General features: G+C 34.9%; 2 protein-coding genes across 8 annotated transcripts in view; one reads left to right on the top strand and one right to left on the bottom strand.

Annotated features, from left to right (window-relative positions):
• The window catches only part of ASB5 (ankyrin repeat and SOCS box containing 5), a 28813-nt gene extending 28159 nt beyond the window's left edge, over positions 1–654 (top strand). For 5 of the 7 annotated variants that reach the window (XM_041427863.1, XM_041427856.1, XM_041427858.1 and 2 more), the window contains one exon: positions 10–654. In XM_041427863.1, the coding sequence (XP_041283797.1) occupies positions 10–164 (155 nt within the window). In that variant the 3' untranslated portion in view covers positions 165–654. The remainder of the gene's footprint in view (positions 1–9) is intronic. The other 2 variants (XM_041427857.1, XM_041427860.1) reach the window with 1 other exon arrangement.
• A 2488-nt stretch (positions 655–3142) lies between these two features.
• WDR17 (WD repeat domain 17) overlaps positions 3143–16358 on the bottom strand; it is a 49747-nt gene continuing 36531 nt past the window's right edge. The window contains exons 21-29 of the mRNA XM_041427865.1: positions 15486–15585; positions 14224–14363; positions 10745–10856; positions 9911–10052; positions 9720–9822; positions 8826–8927; positions 7603–7698; positions 7260–7443; positions 3143–5587 (exon numbers count right to left, since the gene is read on the bottom strand). Coding sequence (XP_041283799.1) covers positions 5468–5587; positions 7260–7443; positions 7603–7698; positions 8826–8927; positions 9720–9822; positions 9911–10052; positions 10745–10856; positions 14224–14363; positions 15486–15585 — 1099 coding nt within the window. The 3' untranslated portion in view covers positions 3143–5467. The remainder of the gene's footprint in view (positions 5588–7259; positions 7444–7602; positions 7699–8825; positions 8928–9719; positions 9823–9910; positions 10053–10744; positions 10857–14223; positions 14364–15485; positions 15586–16358) is intronic.

Below are 16358 nucleotides of genomic sequence, written 5' to 3'. Positions count from 1 at the left end.
GTTGTACAGTTAAACTATTTTCTTTATTGTTTGCAGCCACACCATCTTCTCTTTGTCAGCTCTGCCGACTATGTATCCGAAATTACATAGGAAGAGCTAGACTGCATCTTGTTCCACAACTCCAGTTGCCAACAATACTTAAGAATTTCTTACAGTATAGATAACATAGTAATTAATTGTTAGAAACTTAAATATAGCAAGTACATTTTTTTTTTCCTCTCTGTTTATTGTATGTTTTATCTAAAGAACTGCTGGGCGGAAAAAAAAAAAGCCTTTTGCATATTGCTTAAAAAAATGGTATCTTTGACACCTGGTGTTGGTAATGTAATAGCAATTGGGAGCCATTCAGCAACTAGTGCCAAGGTGCTAATCCAGCTGAATTGAGTAAGTGTGCTGATACTCTGGGACATGATTGTATAACTTTATCTTAATCCTTTATAGCTTTAGTGCTGTTAACTTTAATTGTGTTTATGTTTTTAAAATCTGTTTGACACAACTGAACCACAAAGGGTTTCTTTATTATTATTTGTTAAGTTTGTCCATTTTGGAGTCAATATTTTATGTATTTTCAAATATCTGTTGTGTGTGTACCTAAAAATACTTGGTGATGGGTGCACTATATGCATTGATAAAAATAAAACAATTAAACATAAATTATTTTTCTGTTTGTAGACAATATATATGTAGATAATTAATACATAAAACAATTTTGTGGGCACTTCCCTTATCTTTTCATAACACTGCTGTATCACAGGCATTTAATGGGCATATTAAGTAATTATTTGCCTCAGAGAAAGGCATATAATGCATATAATATGTAGTGTCTGTGAGGTTTCTGAAGGCATATAGTGGAGGTATTCAAGCTCGAGTTCAGGAGGTGAATACAAGTTTTCAAAAATGTCCGTTTTTTATCAGGATGGGTACAGCTCGTGAAAGGACATTATTTCTCTTACTACCTGTTTTGTAAACATTTATCCAGCTCCAAAAATCCTGTTGCAAATTCCCAGAATACTCCAACAGGCTTTTCTGTGAAAAGGTATTGTTCAACTCTAGCCAGAGATAGAATGGTGACACCCCCAAGAGACATTAGAAAACCCTGAGGCTTTGCTTATGCCCTTGAATTTTTGATGATTGTGATCTGAATAGATTAAAGCACAGCACTCCTCCTTTCCCTCTTCTCATTTGCTGTTTCTTTGAGAACAGATTACTTTCTCAGTGACTGATACAGTTCCTGCAAACCAAAGCTTGGGACACCTAAAAACTTGTCATCTGCCCTTGGTGATTCACCCTCTTCCATTCCTTTTCAGTGACTCTTTTCAGTATTTATGTTTCTACTGGAAAGATGATAAGTGAGGAACTAACTATAGAGGAAGGTTTCATAAAGAGGAATGCTTACTCAGTTGCTAAATAATGTGCTCCTAATAAAAAAATGTAGCTGTCTTGACACTGTTAAATAACCTTAATTTGCTTCTGTTCCCTGCAAAAACTCTAGTTAGGAGGCTTTTCTGGAGTCCTTGTAAAGGAAAGTCAAATGCAAATATGAGGAGCTGCTTAGAAGTCCATCATATCCTGAGTCTATATTGGGGTGAGTGTAGTGGGTTTTTATTTTCATCCAGAAAGTAGCAATTTGTAGTTTTAGGCACAGCACCATTACTGTGTATTACTCTGACAAAGAACCTAACTTTGAAGTGCCAATCCAACCACAGCACTGTTGAGCTTCTCCACATAGAATGAGCTCATTTAGAGCCTCACCTTCAGGTGTACACATCACTTTTCAAGTTTGATTCAGACAAAGTGGCAAAAAAAGCTCTATGTTCTATACACCTATATCAGATTGGAGCAAACATGGCTACTCTGCAAAACACCTGTTTGTAACACAACTAGATAAAAGTTTTGCTGAGGGTCACACCAGGGTCCAGGCCATCTCGTTGCAAATAGGTGTGTTCCTACTCTTGTGGCATTTGCAATATCCATTCCCACCGTTCTCCCTGATCCCTGCCACCAACCAAAGACCATATTTGTAGTTTACAGGTATTTGGTACTATTTTTTTGTGTAATTATACACAGAATAGGAAACTAGTCAGAAGAAACTGGCTTGTGGTAATACCATTATTTCCATCTCAGGCAAGAGGCACTTTTCAACATAAATTTCCACCTTTTGCTAACAGATATTTGTGAAAATTGAGTTCATTTTGGCAAGCTGAGCCAAGTTGAATTGGGCATTGCTTCTGTTACTATGTGACAGGGACAAACAAAAGAGGGAATGGACGTGGTTGGCCTGGCAGGACTACACACTGGGACAGGTCTCTGGCAGATCAGAGCATGTTACTGCCACATACCAAAAATGCAGGGCAATGAAATACCTGGTGTTAGTACTTGGTAAAATCCCTTCCAAAAATGATCCCTTGTTTAGCCAGAAATTACAGTTTTGTTACTGTTCTCATGATGTCAGGGCCCTATTCAATGTGGCTTTGATGGGTTGAATTCTTAGTATCAAATAAATGTTAAATTATGTATTAAAACATTAGGAACCAGGATCTGAAGCAAACAGTATCCCAGGTCAGAGCACTGTTTAAGTGTCCTATTACAATGAAGTTCTTATTAACCAGTTAAAAAGTGTTCTAAGGCATTGCCAGGAAAAAAGAAAAAGCAGTGTGATGTGTCAGTTCTGGAAAGAAATCCAACAGTGAAAGCCTGTAGGCTTGCTGAAAGTATTGCAGAGACCCACAGGAGGCACTGCACTGGTGGGTGAGAAAGCACGTGGAGTACAAGGTTCTCCCTGTGCTTCTCCTGGGGCTGCGGGGCCGCCCGGCTGTGGCCATGGCCAGTGCAGCATCACTGGCCCAGCCTGGCGGGAGCCCTGCGCAGCGTGGAACACACAGGGCATCATTCCAGCCCACAACATGGGTTTAAAGTGCCACATCTCCTATCTCAAACTGCAGTTGCCAGTGGAGCTGTCTCTGAAGCTTATAAACATGTCAGTACTCTTGGACAGATTATTTCCAAAAAACAATGGATTTGGTTTTGAAGGGATATTGAACATAACTGAGAATTAATAGCAATTGGAAAGCACTAGCTGTGTAGCTTCGTATGTTTTGTCATTTAAATGGAAATATGACTTTTACAGAGGAGTCAAATGGTCTTTTGAAGACAAAGTATTCTTTAATATTAAGGGGGAGATATCTGTATTTGACTTGATATACTAGACAATGAAGCTACACATTTGCAAACAATCTGAAATTATTTTTGAAACTGATGAACCAGTTGACAGTTGCAACCACAGCTGTAACAGCAGACACAATTACAACCTTTTCTGCATATTCCCCTCACTCACCACTGTACAAACAACTTCAAGGAAAATGCAACCTCATGTAATTCACAATGACTGTTTCCTGATGGATCCCCAATATAAAAAATGCCCTTTGACTTAATTTTTGTATTTTAGTAAGGAATTAATTTTTAACCCTCACTCTGTAATTTAGAGGGAGTAGATTTGCCCAAGATTCCATGTTAAGGCACAATTTATGTGCAACACGCTGATGCAGTTATACTACATATTCAATATATTTTAATTGTGAAATATTAATGAAATATCATTATGATACAACAAAAGATTTTAAATACAGTAGAATGGCAGTTGAGTCAATACTTCTGATCCCAATCCTCAGTCATGGGGCTGCATGTTCAGTTCTCATGTTTGCTCTCCACCTCTCTATCAAGAATTTTTACATACCAGGTTGTAAGATTTATGTGCTAACAGACAGATAGTCTTTCATTTGACAGAAGCAAGATCAGATACTGGCTGATGGAAAATTCTTTCAAAAATTATGAATTTTAACTTCTGAAATCAAATTCTTCTTCTCCAAGCTTCATGGAATAAATAAAGGGAAAACATTTTCAAAGAATACTTGCAGGAAGCAAAATATTCAGTTCCAGCACCTAAGTATGTACAAAAATGGGGTTTTTAGGGTACAAAACAGTTGTGTTCCCTCCGCCCAATACAACCTTACACCAGAAACCCTGTAATAATACTCTAGAACATCACCAGAGGGAAATTTTACTATTTTAAAGACAGAGTGGAAAAAACCAACCCAGGATTTTCTTTTACTTCTAATCTCCATCCCACCTTTCCAGCATGGTGGCATTGTTATTTCTATAGTTAAATAAGGGCAAGGCTTATCTCTAAATTGAGGCTTTTTTGATAGGATCTACTAAATAGAGACCCAATACTATTTCCAGTTTTACAACAGTTGTTATAATTCTGCCAATTTTTAATTGTAACCTCTTTATATTTCATGTAACTATCAGGAATTTAAATAAATTTCAAAAATTATTTTAAAGTACAAGCAAAAAAATGTAAGAACAGATAAAGTAAATTTCTGCCTATGTACCATCCATTAAACTAATAAAAAGTATTGCAACCAAGGCATCTTTTCTAAAGGTGAGCAATTCTGATTATAAGAATTATTAACAAGAATAATATTTGCCTTATAATTAAATTCCATACTATACACAGCTTTAAATAGTTTTAGTATTCTATTGCCATAACTTTTTCCATTTCAGCGCAGATATAGTAAATAAAAATATATATGCACAAATACTTACTGCTGTCATATTATAACTAATACAAAATGTAAAGAGAAAACAAGCTTTTAAAATGTACATAGCATAGTTAAATAACTTCAATAAATACGCTGTTTATTCTATACAAAGACTTTGTTAAAAAAAAACCAAAAAAAAAATTTATAAAGAGTTTTAGCCTCCGGTGAAAGTATAACAGGGAATGCTGCCAAATATGATTCTATTAGAAAATACAATTTTGTAATCTAGATAATCTAAACAAATAAATAAAAAATAGAAAACCTAAACAAAATGTAGATAATCTAAATAAAACATAAGTGACCTTCTATTTGTACTGCTATTAAAGCACAATAACAAGTGGATGAAAAAAACACCTACTCTTTAAATTTTACTTTTGCTATACAACCCTGTGTGTCAAAATTAGTTCAAATTAAAAAGGGGAACAGTGTGAAACAGCCAAAATATTCCAGTCATTCTAAAAAAGTTTGGAGTTGCTGTCAATAAAGTTATTCTATGATTATATATTTGGAAGAGTATTTATGGGTTTCACAGTTTATTATCAATATTTTAGTAATATGTAGATAGTTGCTTACTTTACAAAGCATCTATTCACACAGAGTTGACAAAAATAATTGTCTGAAAACAATATTCCTACTAAAAAAAATGACATGGCTATATATGAAATTAGGACTTTTTCTTTGGATTATCAAATATTTTTTTTCTTTGGATCCTGAACAAACATTTGTATAGAAATCCTTTTCTTCTCATTTTAAAATTTTCAAAGTTCAAGTAATTGACCTCTCCATCCTTTGGCAATCAAGGTTAAATCAGCATTGACTCCCAGAGTGTTATTTTAAGCACTGTAAAGTACAGAGGAAACACCTCATCAAAATGGGTTAAGTCGTATTCCTGTTCCTAATGGTGAAAAAGGATTCACTTTGGCCCACATCAAAGCATCATTCAGTGAAATAGCAGATTTTCCATCTTCAAGGAAGAACACAGGACCCTGTAAAGCAAAAATGTTTGGGAGGGAAAAGAAAAAGAAATTATACATGGATTGTGTAAAGGCCACAACAAAAAGCATAGTTAGAAGAACATAAAAACCTTGTTTAGACCTATCCACTATATCCATACAGAAATTTTTCCCCGCTCACTTAAAACTCTGATAACAGCTACACATCATGAATTGAGGGCACTTATGTTCCCAAATCTGCCAACCCAACCTTTCATAATATTTAAATTTTTTGTTTGATGTGTTTTATTGTTATTTTATATATGCTTGTTAATTATTCCAGACTTTAATGTAGCTTGAATTAGAAACTGAGGAAACAAGCATTTTCCTTCAGAATACTGTCTATATTTCATGATGGTCATGATTATTATTTCTGCTGATTTCTGCTTTTTCCCATCCACAAAATACCCCCCAATATAATGTCTCCATGAATTGTTTGAAAACAAGCGTCTACAGAATAATTTTAACTATTCACTATGAAAAGGACAAAGTACTCATTCATATGACAGAAAAAGAGCTATTTGCTAATTTATTAATTTGACAAAACCTGCTCTCAAAGCTGCAGTTCCATTTCAGCCCTTTCTGAAAGAGTTATGCTCTCCAAACTTGCTACGTAAACCTTGTAAACCCATACAAGTAGGCTGCCCTGCTTTAGTGTTAACTGATTTTGATTGTTGAGCTGACCTGCATGCCCCAAACCATGACTCCTAATGTATGCTAATCCAGAAATAAGGAACCTGTAAATGACAAGCTGGTGAGACCATATTTGCTATTGTTGTTGAATGGACTGTAACATTGGCAGCTTTGCATAGCTGTTAGCAATGTTGAGTACAGCCATAGACAGAGACCACTGATCTAATCCGGAAGTGCTGAGAGCAATTTTTTTTAGATTGATGGTGAGCAGTTGAGACATTTTTTTACCTCAAAAATCCCACTATCATTTTGTAAACTCTAATTTTTTTCAGAAAATTATCCATCCCGCTTAGTGCCTAAGCCCCCCTGTTACTCTTTGGGCTGACATCTAACACTGGACAGAGGAAACAGATTCAGTATCACCTAGGAAAGTAAATTCACACTGAGGCATTGTCTGGAGTCAGGAGTAGTGTGTTCAGGATCTTTCCATTTGCTCTTTATTAAAATAACAAGATATGCTACAGAAGTGTTATAAGGACTAATGAGTATTAATCATAAAACTCAGTGTGAGTGATAAATAAATATATTTGAATATTTAGTCTTCTAATGTCTGATTTTAATTAGTTATGAATTCCAAGTTTTATAGTATGCATTTCCATAGTAATAAAAACCAAAATCAGAAGAATGTTAGTATGTGGTTAAAGACAATTTCCTGGCTTTTATTCAAGCTGTGGTGAGGGAGTAGCCAGTAAGATACATGCATTTTAGACACAACATTTGGCAAAGGAAATATTTCCTATGTAAATTAAAAGGTTGTGGATTTGGGAAATGACAACTATTTGATTGGACAATTCTCTATACAGCCTTTCTTATATAGCAGATGTCACTGTCTGTCAGTTTTAACTCTGCTCCTGTGATAACAGGGTAAACCTTTTTCCAGCTAAATGGTGGGAGGGACCTTTGATTTATGGCAACCTCACTAGTAGTCAGTGCTATCAGCAAGAAAGACCACTTTAGCTCTCTGAAACCATACCTGGATCTTTAGCCCTGTCAAACAAGAGATATGAACATCTGAGTGACTGGGAAGATTTGATCCAGTGACACAGTCTGGCCCAACCATTCCTTTCAGAGGCTCCCCCTGAATTCGCGAGACGAGTACTGAATACAACGCTCTCTGCGATTCGGAGGGCGGGGTGCATGGCAACTCATCTGTAGGCCTAGGAACATAAAAGAAATTTGGTTTTCAACTTGGCTTCCTAATTTGTGTTAGAAATTAGGACCTGCAAAGCAGTTACATTCAGACTTTACAAAGGGAACAACTAAACAGTTAAATACTACTAGTCTCACTCATGGTAATTTTATATTTTTCCACCTACTTGTTTGATTGTGTGCAAGCTCTCCATGCATCTAATTCCTCAGAAAGGTGTTCAATTTTCAAAGGTACAGATACATCCCGTCTTTTTAAAAGCTGACTGAAAAGGAATGCAAGTAATTAAAATCCTAATTAATCCTAATAATGACTATTTTCTTAAAAGCAAAACATGATAGACAGTAGTAAAGTAAAACTATTTCTGATTGGATATGGAATAACTATGGAAATAAATTGATCCTTCACAATACACACTATATTAGACTTCAGTAATACTCATACAAGTTCATAGAATCACAGAATCACACAGGTGTTAGGACATAGGTTGGACTCGATGATCTTAGAGGTCTCTTCCAACCTCATTATTCTGTGATTCTGTGAAGTTATAGAAGTATGGCTTTAGATTTAAATTTTATTTTAATTATCCCTATTTACACCTTATTTAATTTGCTGTATTTTTTAACTTAAGGCCCCTCTATATTTCAAGGCTATATGTGTTTTTATTTCTTAATATTGTCAACCTTACTAAAATTAAGGATCCATTTTGCCTGCAGGTACCACATATGGTAAAAATGCAATTAGAGAAACATGGTTCAACACATACATTGGGACAACCTTGTTTCACCTGCAGAAAGCAGTTTCAAAGCCCTTGCAGTGGATGCATTTTTTATTTCTCAAAATATAATATAGGGGACAGTTAATACCTGACCTAATTCTGCTGTCTTTCATTTGTGTTGGTGTATCTTAAAAATGTCCTGCTTAACCATGTAAATTGTCCACCTTAAGCAGGTAAGTGTCCAGTTTAAGATGGGCCAGAAACTAAAAATCTGTGAGTCTTGAAGATATTGGGCAATCCAAGAATGAAACTTTGAGTAGTATTGTTCTGTGGTTCTTTATATACTAAGTAATTGAAAGCCTTACAGCCAAAAGTATCACAAACTGAGCCTCAAAAACTGCTTGTTACTAGTCTAATAACAGCCATATCAGAAAAGCCTTTCTATAAAAGATACTTAATCTTGTTTTTGCTTTAGATTCAGAAAATAAAAAAAAACCAAACCAACAAACAAATGTTCCTTTTTCCCAATCCTCTCACCAAGTTTCAGACATGAAGATAGCTAAGAGGAAAGACACGTTTTCATTTTTTGGGATGTGATGAGAAGTAGGCTCAATGTATGGCAAATGTCATAATAAGGACTGAGATTACCCAGAGTTAATGAAAACACAGTTTACCTTGTATACTCATACAGTGCGGGTACAATGCTGTTGTACTGTCTTCTGATAGCAAGTAAAGCACCAACATAACCACACAAAATCAGCAACTCATTCCGAAACCTATAAATGAACAAGTATCAATCATGAAAAACAAGCATTTGGAAAAACATTAAACAAACTCATATTCATGTTATAATTTTAAAACCTAATTTATCCATCCACCTTTTGTGGAGAATATATGTTCACTGATTATGCTTACTTTCCATGTCATGGACTTGTTAAAACAGACTCCATCTGCTTCATATTGATTTCCATTATTCAATTTTAAATGGCATATACAGTACAATTTTTAAGCACAATTAAGCAGTTACACAAACAACATCACTCAGACCTTTTAATGTGATAGAACTCTAAATGTAAATAAAACTGCCCCAAATATTAGTGTAAATTTCAGTTTCACCAAGCTTCCCCAACTCTTTTCTCCTTTTTGTTCTTCAGACGTATACTTGCGTAGGCACCTAGGCCTAACTGCAACCATTCATCATAAAGGTGAACCAGATCTATCCAATGATTTTAGAGTTAATTCTGAGAGTGACAGCCCAACATTCCTTAACACTTTGACATAAAAGCCCACATGATTTGTGATATCACTTCAGCAAACTGAAACCAAAGCTGATCAAAGTAAAGCTCTTCACATAAGATCAATACTGATTCACACATTGTAAATACTCCACAGAGAAAGAAGCAGTAAAACATCTTTTTTTTTTTTTCTCTTGCTAAACCTTCATAAATTGGGAGAGTCCACATTCTATTCTCCAGACTGGAAACAGTTCCAGCATGCTTGCTAAAATTTTTTTTGTGTCCCTCCTTTAAGGAAAGTTCCACTTTTCTAAGTCAGGAAAATATACTCACTCACTACACTTAGGCAACATTAACTGTTCAGTCCGTATGTAACTTAAAAGATCAAGATATGGAAAGACTGAATCTAAAGTCCAATCTGAGCCACAAAGTTGTTCTGTTGAAAAATAAAAAGGAAAATATCACATGAGGATAGTTATACAGATGACTTTTGCTCTAAAATTGTTCTTCATCCAACTACCTACCTTTCACATACTGAATGCCAACAGGGAGAGCCTTTTCAGGTTCTGTGCTTAACAGATAGTACTTTATTGTTTCAAATACATCCCCATCTGCCTGAATTGTCTCTGCCATTCGCATACATTCTTCCACATCAGGAAGATTACACTGGAAAACAAACATTTTGCCAGAAAATTACTGAAATGTTCAAACACTTCTCTAAATGCAGAGAAATACTGATGTTTGCACACAACACTAAGAAAAAATTCTCTCTGAAGGAGTAATTGAAAGACATACCTGCATATAATGCGCATTAAGAAAGTCATCTAGACCAGAGCAACACTGGAAAAGGCTGTCAGTTTAATTTAAGCAGTACCAGTTTTCACCTCTAATGTTTTTGTGAAGTTTTTGCTACTGTTTAATAAATGTGCAGTCTGAGTTGCACCCTAAGGGAGAGCAACCAAAGCAGACCTTTCTGCTGCTGAAGAGGAAAGAGGACATTTATGGCATTACAGGCATAAATTCAGACAATAGAAAGTTGATCTGCCAAAACATGATTAGGCCGCATGTCTAGTAGGTTATAAATTGTACTGACAAGTAATTCTGAAGATGATAAGCTACTTCAGAAAGTAATGTGTCAGGGAAGAGTGCACTAAAGGATAGAAATGAAGAACTACATTTATTGTACCATACTGAAAATCAAGTCAACAAAGACTAATAGAGGAGAAAAGAATATGTTACCTATAAGATGGTAAAGACAAATTCATCCTATGGTTTTATATAGCCTTATATTTTTTGAAATTAGTAAATAAATCAATTCAAAACCTTATTAGATTCAGGTAAATTGTTTTATGTTGTACCTTTTCATGCAGGTCATTTATTTCTGCTGTGCATCCAGGATAAAAAGCACATAGTTTTACTAACTGCAGTTTATTATCAGGGATCATCATAAGAAGATCAATTGCTAAATCCCTGCACAAACAAAAGATGACATATGGTTACTCTTGATGGTTTGTAATAGAAGGAAGCTATTTTCTCTTTTACATTCCTTGTAAGAGTTTACTGAAAAAAATACTATTTCCAGAGAAGTGCAGAAGCAAGCTCAGTACCTAAGACTATTTTTGTTCAATAAATGAGGCTTAATTATTCGTCTTATTGGGAAAGTCATTAATTTTCTGTTGCTTTAGTTGGTTGAATTAAACAGCTGTGCAATTCTTAAGCCTCAGAACCATTTCAAAGCGAAATGGAAGAACATGTGAGCAGGGATGGGAAAGGAGAGTAGGAACTCTCCAGTTTGAGAGGAGAAAAGATGATAATGCGGTTCTGTGTCATGAAACCTCAAAATTCCAGGCTTCTAAAGCTTCATGACATCAACATAGGACATCTCTCAGTCATCCTGAATGGCTTGGTGCTCACGTGACATAGAGAGATTATATGAGAAAAAAAATGAGATACCTATTTTCATCCTTCTCAAAGGCAAACTGTTTTAGCAAACTGACATTTCTTGCATTTTCCTAAACTTTTTACCATTTGTTATCCTATCCTTCCCACAACAAACAGCTGAAGGGAATGTATAATATTAGGAAATTATTTGGAAATAGTTCTATTTAAGTTTTAATAACTAGTTATTCTGTGACTCTTCTATTCATGCAGACATCATTTCTCCTGTGAACCTCAAGACTGACTTGCCCCTGTGTAGGCAAAAAATCCTACTGATTTCCTCTGGATTTTCAGAATGTGATCCTTAGCTTAAAAATTTTCAAGTAAGCTATTATCCAATATTTGCAACTACTTTCTAGCTCACTTACAAGTATTAATCGCAATTAAAAATTAGGACACTTAGAGAAATTTGAAAAGTGGGTGACTTTATTAAGGGAAAAAATAAGCTTAAACTTTCTCCAAAAAAGCAAAATACCTGTATCCAAGTGATGGGAAGCTAAAAGGAAGACATTGAAACAGTATTGAACAAAATTTTGTATTATTTTACAGGGAAAATATCTCATAGAAAATAATTAAACTACAGCAGCAAATCTAAGGGTCAAGGCAACTGACTTCAGCAGCAACAACAAAAAAATAGCTTTCTATTTTATGCCTTTTGACAACATAAAGAAACTCATGCCAAAAGGTCCTTAAAAAAATCTGTGGTATTATTACTATGTAACAGCCACTTTTCCAAGTTACAGAAGCATTCTTTCAGAATCTAGGATATTTCACAAGTTCTTAAGCTGTTTTCAAGATCACTTACTCATATGTACTAATCTTCATAAGCAATTTAAACATTTTTTAAGTGATTGGAAATTGTCTTGTCAAAAAACTGAAATCCAATATTCATTTGAAAAAAAGGAATTCAAAGAAGAATATGGCCTACAAATTGTGCTACCTGCAATGATTCTTAAGAAGCTGGAGATTTTAAGAAACTGGAATGATTTTTTAAGAATCAAACTGAAAACACTGTCAGGTATAAAGACCAAAATGAGATGGCTCAGTTTGCATATGCAGAATTCAGTATCTCTGGTAAAATATGACTAGCTATTTGAATAGTAGAAAGTTGTTTTTGACAGTATTTAGGTATTAAATACAAATAAAAATGTGTCCTTTACATTCACACATTTTATCAAGGCTCCAGGTTTGGGAAAGTGCATGAATGTTTAGTTTTAAATATTTTTTTTTGCTTGTTTTGATATTTTACAACATTTCTAAAAACAACCAACCAAAACCCAAGAAACATTCCAGCAGTAACTGATCTCTTTATTAACTCATCAGGATCCTTTTGGTATTCCTTTTGCTGTCCACAATTAAGTGCTTCACTACAGTGAAATGTTTCCAACTAATATCCTTAAGCATAACAACCAGTAAATTTAAAAAGGAAGCCCTTAAAATATCAGAGACCCTTGAACTCCACCTTCTCTATACATGATCTTATGAGTGCAGTTAACCAAGGGGATTATGCTGTTTTATTACAAAACAGATTCATGAATCTCTGATCTTTTCCTACAGAATATAAAAAATATGCTGCAATGGCTGAAAATCAGAATCCAGGATTGCAAAGTGTTCAGTGCAGCGTGTGAAACCCATTGAGAAATCCAGACTTGGGCAATATGCAGTACATCACTTTAAAATTGTATCACGTACAGACTTTATCACCATGTAGACTTCAGTGTACACATGCTGTAAGTTTACAGAACCTTTATGGACATAAACAGAGATGCCATACCATTATAAGCAGTAATTATGGCCCTCAGATCAGAACAAGCTTTTGTTATGGAACTGGAAGAAATATACACTGGGGTTTTTTTTTAACTCCACATCCAGTGCTTCCTATCGGAGGCTGAATAAAAATCACTGTTAACAATGAAAGAGCTTCAGACACCTTAAAAGCTGCAGATGGAGTTGCCAAAACAACCCTATTAAGACTGGTGCAATGCAGACATGCTAAACCACTGCAAAATGAAAGCAGCAAGTTACCAGTTTCTTATTTTATCTTTTTCCACAATGCTTCATTGTCTAATGAAAGCTAACTGTTCTGTAGAGAGGAGTTCCACTATTTTTCTCTCAGACTACCTCTAAATACATTAGCAAATACTAATTGTAGAAGAAAAATTGATCCTTAACTGTTTAAGTACACATTTTTTGTGGAATGTTAATTACAAACCAGTTATACAGCTGCCAAATACACCTTAGAAAGGCTTTCTGCTTTTTCAGTGTTAGATAAAAAACATGAAGAACAAGTATTTTTTCAAAGTAAAACCACTATGATGAGGAGAAGAAACTTTACCACAGAAGGCTTCCCCTATATGCAAGAGAGAAGTTACTTCTGCAGAATTAAATAGTAATCCTGTTTCATCCTTAAATCTTTGCAGGAGTCTTGTGTTCCTAATACCAATAGAAGATAATTCTTCAGACTCATAGTTTTATATTTTTCAATCAAGTACTTAAAAATCACTTCACATACCCTACTTGAGCTGTTCCTTTTGACTTTTAAACTCAATTCCAGCCTTATTTTTTTTTTGAAGCAATTCTTTTCATTCAGTACAAACTAGGACTTCATAAGCTACCTATTTCCCAAGTAGCTAGGGTGTTTTTTTCAGTGGGTTTCATTCTCTGACAATGACTCCTCTTGCATTTACAATGCATACAGACTATATTTTGAGATTAAAGAAGAAATTTGCATGCCCTGTACTTCAAAGGTCTAATATAGCATTTCTTATTCAAACAGCAATTTTTATTCTCCCTTCCCATGGTGGCTTGATCTCTACAAAAGTTTCACAATGACACACCTTGATTGCTTTGTCAGGGAGAAAATTTTAAAAAAATCTTCTTTGGATTAAGAAATTCTTACCATGTTATTACTGCCATACATTTTCTTGCTAGTAATTCTAGTGCATAATGTGTTGCTTGTGCTGCACTTTCTCCCAAGACAGTACCCACACTGATTGCCAGCTCCAGTTCATTTCCACGAATCAGGTTTGCCATCGCAAGCTTGCTCAATGAAAAAGTTATATCATTAAGGGACAGAAGCAGTTTTGGGCATTCATCATGTTGAGCATATGAGATTCACTTATGATACCTTTTACAGAAGGACAAAATATACAGTAATTAAACTCAATTTTATATATTTTGGGTCTCCTGAATGAGTAAATAATTGTGCACCATGTGTTAATGTGCTTTTAAACAACCAAATAGATTTCCTTTAGCAGAATCTTCCTTTACTCAACTGAAGAGATCACATAAATAGGATACCTGAAATGCATGCTAGGAATTCCATCTAATCTTAAGGACACTAGCATTCAGAGTGTATATTCCCCCCTCCCTTTCAATGAAAGAAGACTCAAAAACCCAGAAAATGGGAATGATTGTCCTGTTCTTACTCTCTTACTGAGTATAGTTACCAATAGGCACAGCAGAATGTCAAACCCTACAAGACTACACAACATCTGTTGTTGTGCCTATTTAGAAATATAGGAATTTATTCATTCTCAATTTCTCTCAGAATAGCTCATTGGGATGAAATTATATTTATTAGGGGGGATAGAGGAGGAAAAACATGTTAAGTCATCAACAACAAAATCCAGATATAATGAGGAAAAGAAACAATTTGTTAAACTAGAAGCAAATAAAAAACATGATAAAATGTTTCATACATGTCAGTTCTATTTTTTGTACTGAGGGGTGGGGTTTTCTTTTCCTATTTACTTCTTCATTTAGACTGCCAATTCTTCAAGGTGGATGATTGCATCTTCTTTAGCACAATAACTTCTAGTTCTGAATGGGTATTTTGGGTCACCATAAATAGTAACACTTAGATGTATATATCCAAGGTACTTAAGTATCTTATATTGTCTAATATAGCAAGATATTGTAAATAAAATTCAGCAGCAACACACTACCTTCTGTGCATGAGAGAAACCTTGAATTTAATAGAATCAAGGGACCTCTGCTACTAACTTAAATACTATAACTATCTAACTCTGCCTAAGTGTAAAAAAATCAAATGCCAAATACCATTTTAGAATATGATACATAAGTTTAAAAAGATGTGTAGAGATGTGAAAAAGAAATAAATGTTGGCTTTTTCATTGTTAAAGAAAAAAAAAAAATTACCTCTATATTTTCAACAGCCAAATGACAACATGCTGCAAGCACTGCATGGCCATCCTGGAAATACCAATCTGCCAGTTCTTTACTGACTTTCTGCAGGAGACTGCAAGAAGAAAAGTGAAATTCTACAAGGTCCATTAAGGTTGGAGTGCCTTGGGTCTTAATTTATGTAAAATTCACTACATTTGATTCTGTACCCTAAAAGTTGCAATATTTGGCTCACAGACAATGACCATACTAGTTTGAAAAATGCAATCTGTTTGAGCTTCATCGACTGCTTATGTTGATGCATACTGAGGTGTATGTTTCCTACTGATACAAAGTTTGTATCAGTAGGAAATGTCTCTTCAGATTGACAGAAGGAAAATCAAATACTTGGATATCCAATCTGTACCTATAAATTCTGCACTAGTACTTCTCTAATTGCTCAAAAACTGCTCATGTAAATGAAGTAACTACACAGGCTCCAAACTGGTTTTGTTACTACAGCTATAACTTGAAAATGTAATTCAGGTTTTTGAGCACTGTTCTAGACAAGGAGAGGTGCATATTTGGGTTTTTTCAATGGGCACGGACAATGAGAATCATAAAATGGCTTGTGTTGGAAGGGACTTTAAAGATCATTCTGTTCCAAGCCCCCTGCCATGGGCAGGGATGCCTTCCCCTAGACTGGGTTACTCAGAGCGCCATCCAAACTGACCTTGAACACTTCCAGAGATGGGGCAGCCACAGCTTCTCTGAGCAGCCTGTTACAGTGCCTCACAGTAAAGAGCTTTTTCCTAATATCTAATCTAAACCTACTTTCTCAGTTTGATTTTTATTTTATATTATCAGAACCTTCAATTATGAAAAAGAGCAAAGCTTCGGAAGAAGATT

This window comes from Onychostruthus taczanowskii, unplaced genomic scaffold (assembly GCF_017590055.1).
Source record: "Onychostruthus taczanowskii isolate IOZ18803 unplaced genomic scaffold, ASM1759005v1 scaffold12, whole genome shotgun sequence".
Classification (NCBI taxonomy): Eukaryota; Metazoa; Chordata; class Aves; order Passeriformes; family Passeridae; genus Onychostruthus; species Onychostruthus taczanowskii.
Note: the sequence above shows the minus strand (reverse complement) of the source record. Positions and strands in the feature narration are given on the sequence as shown.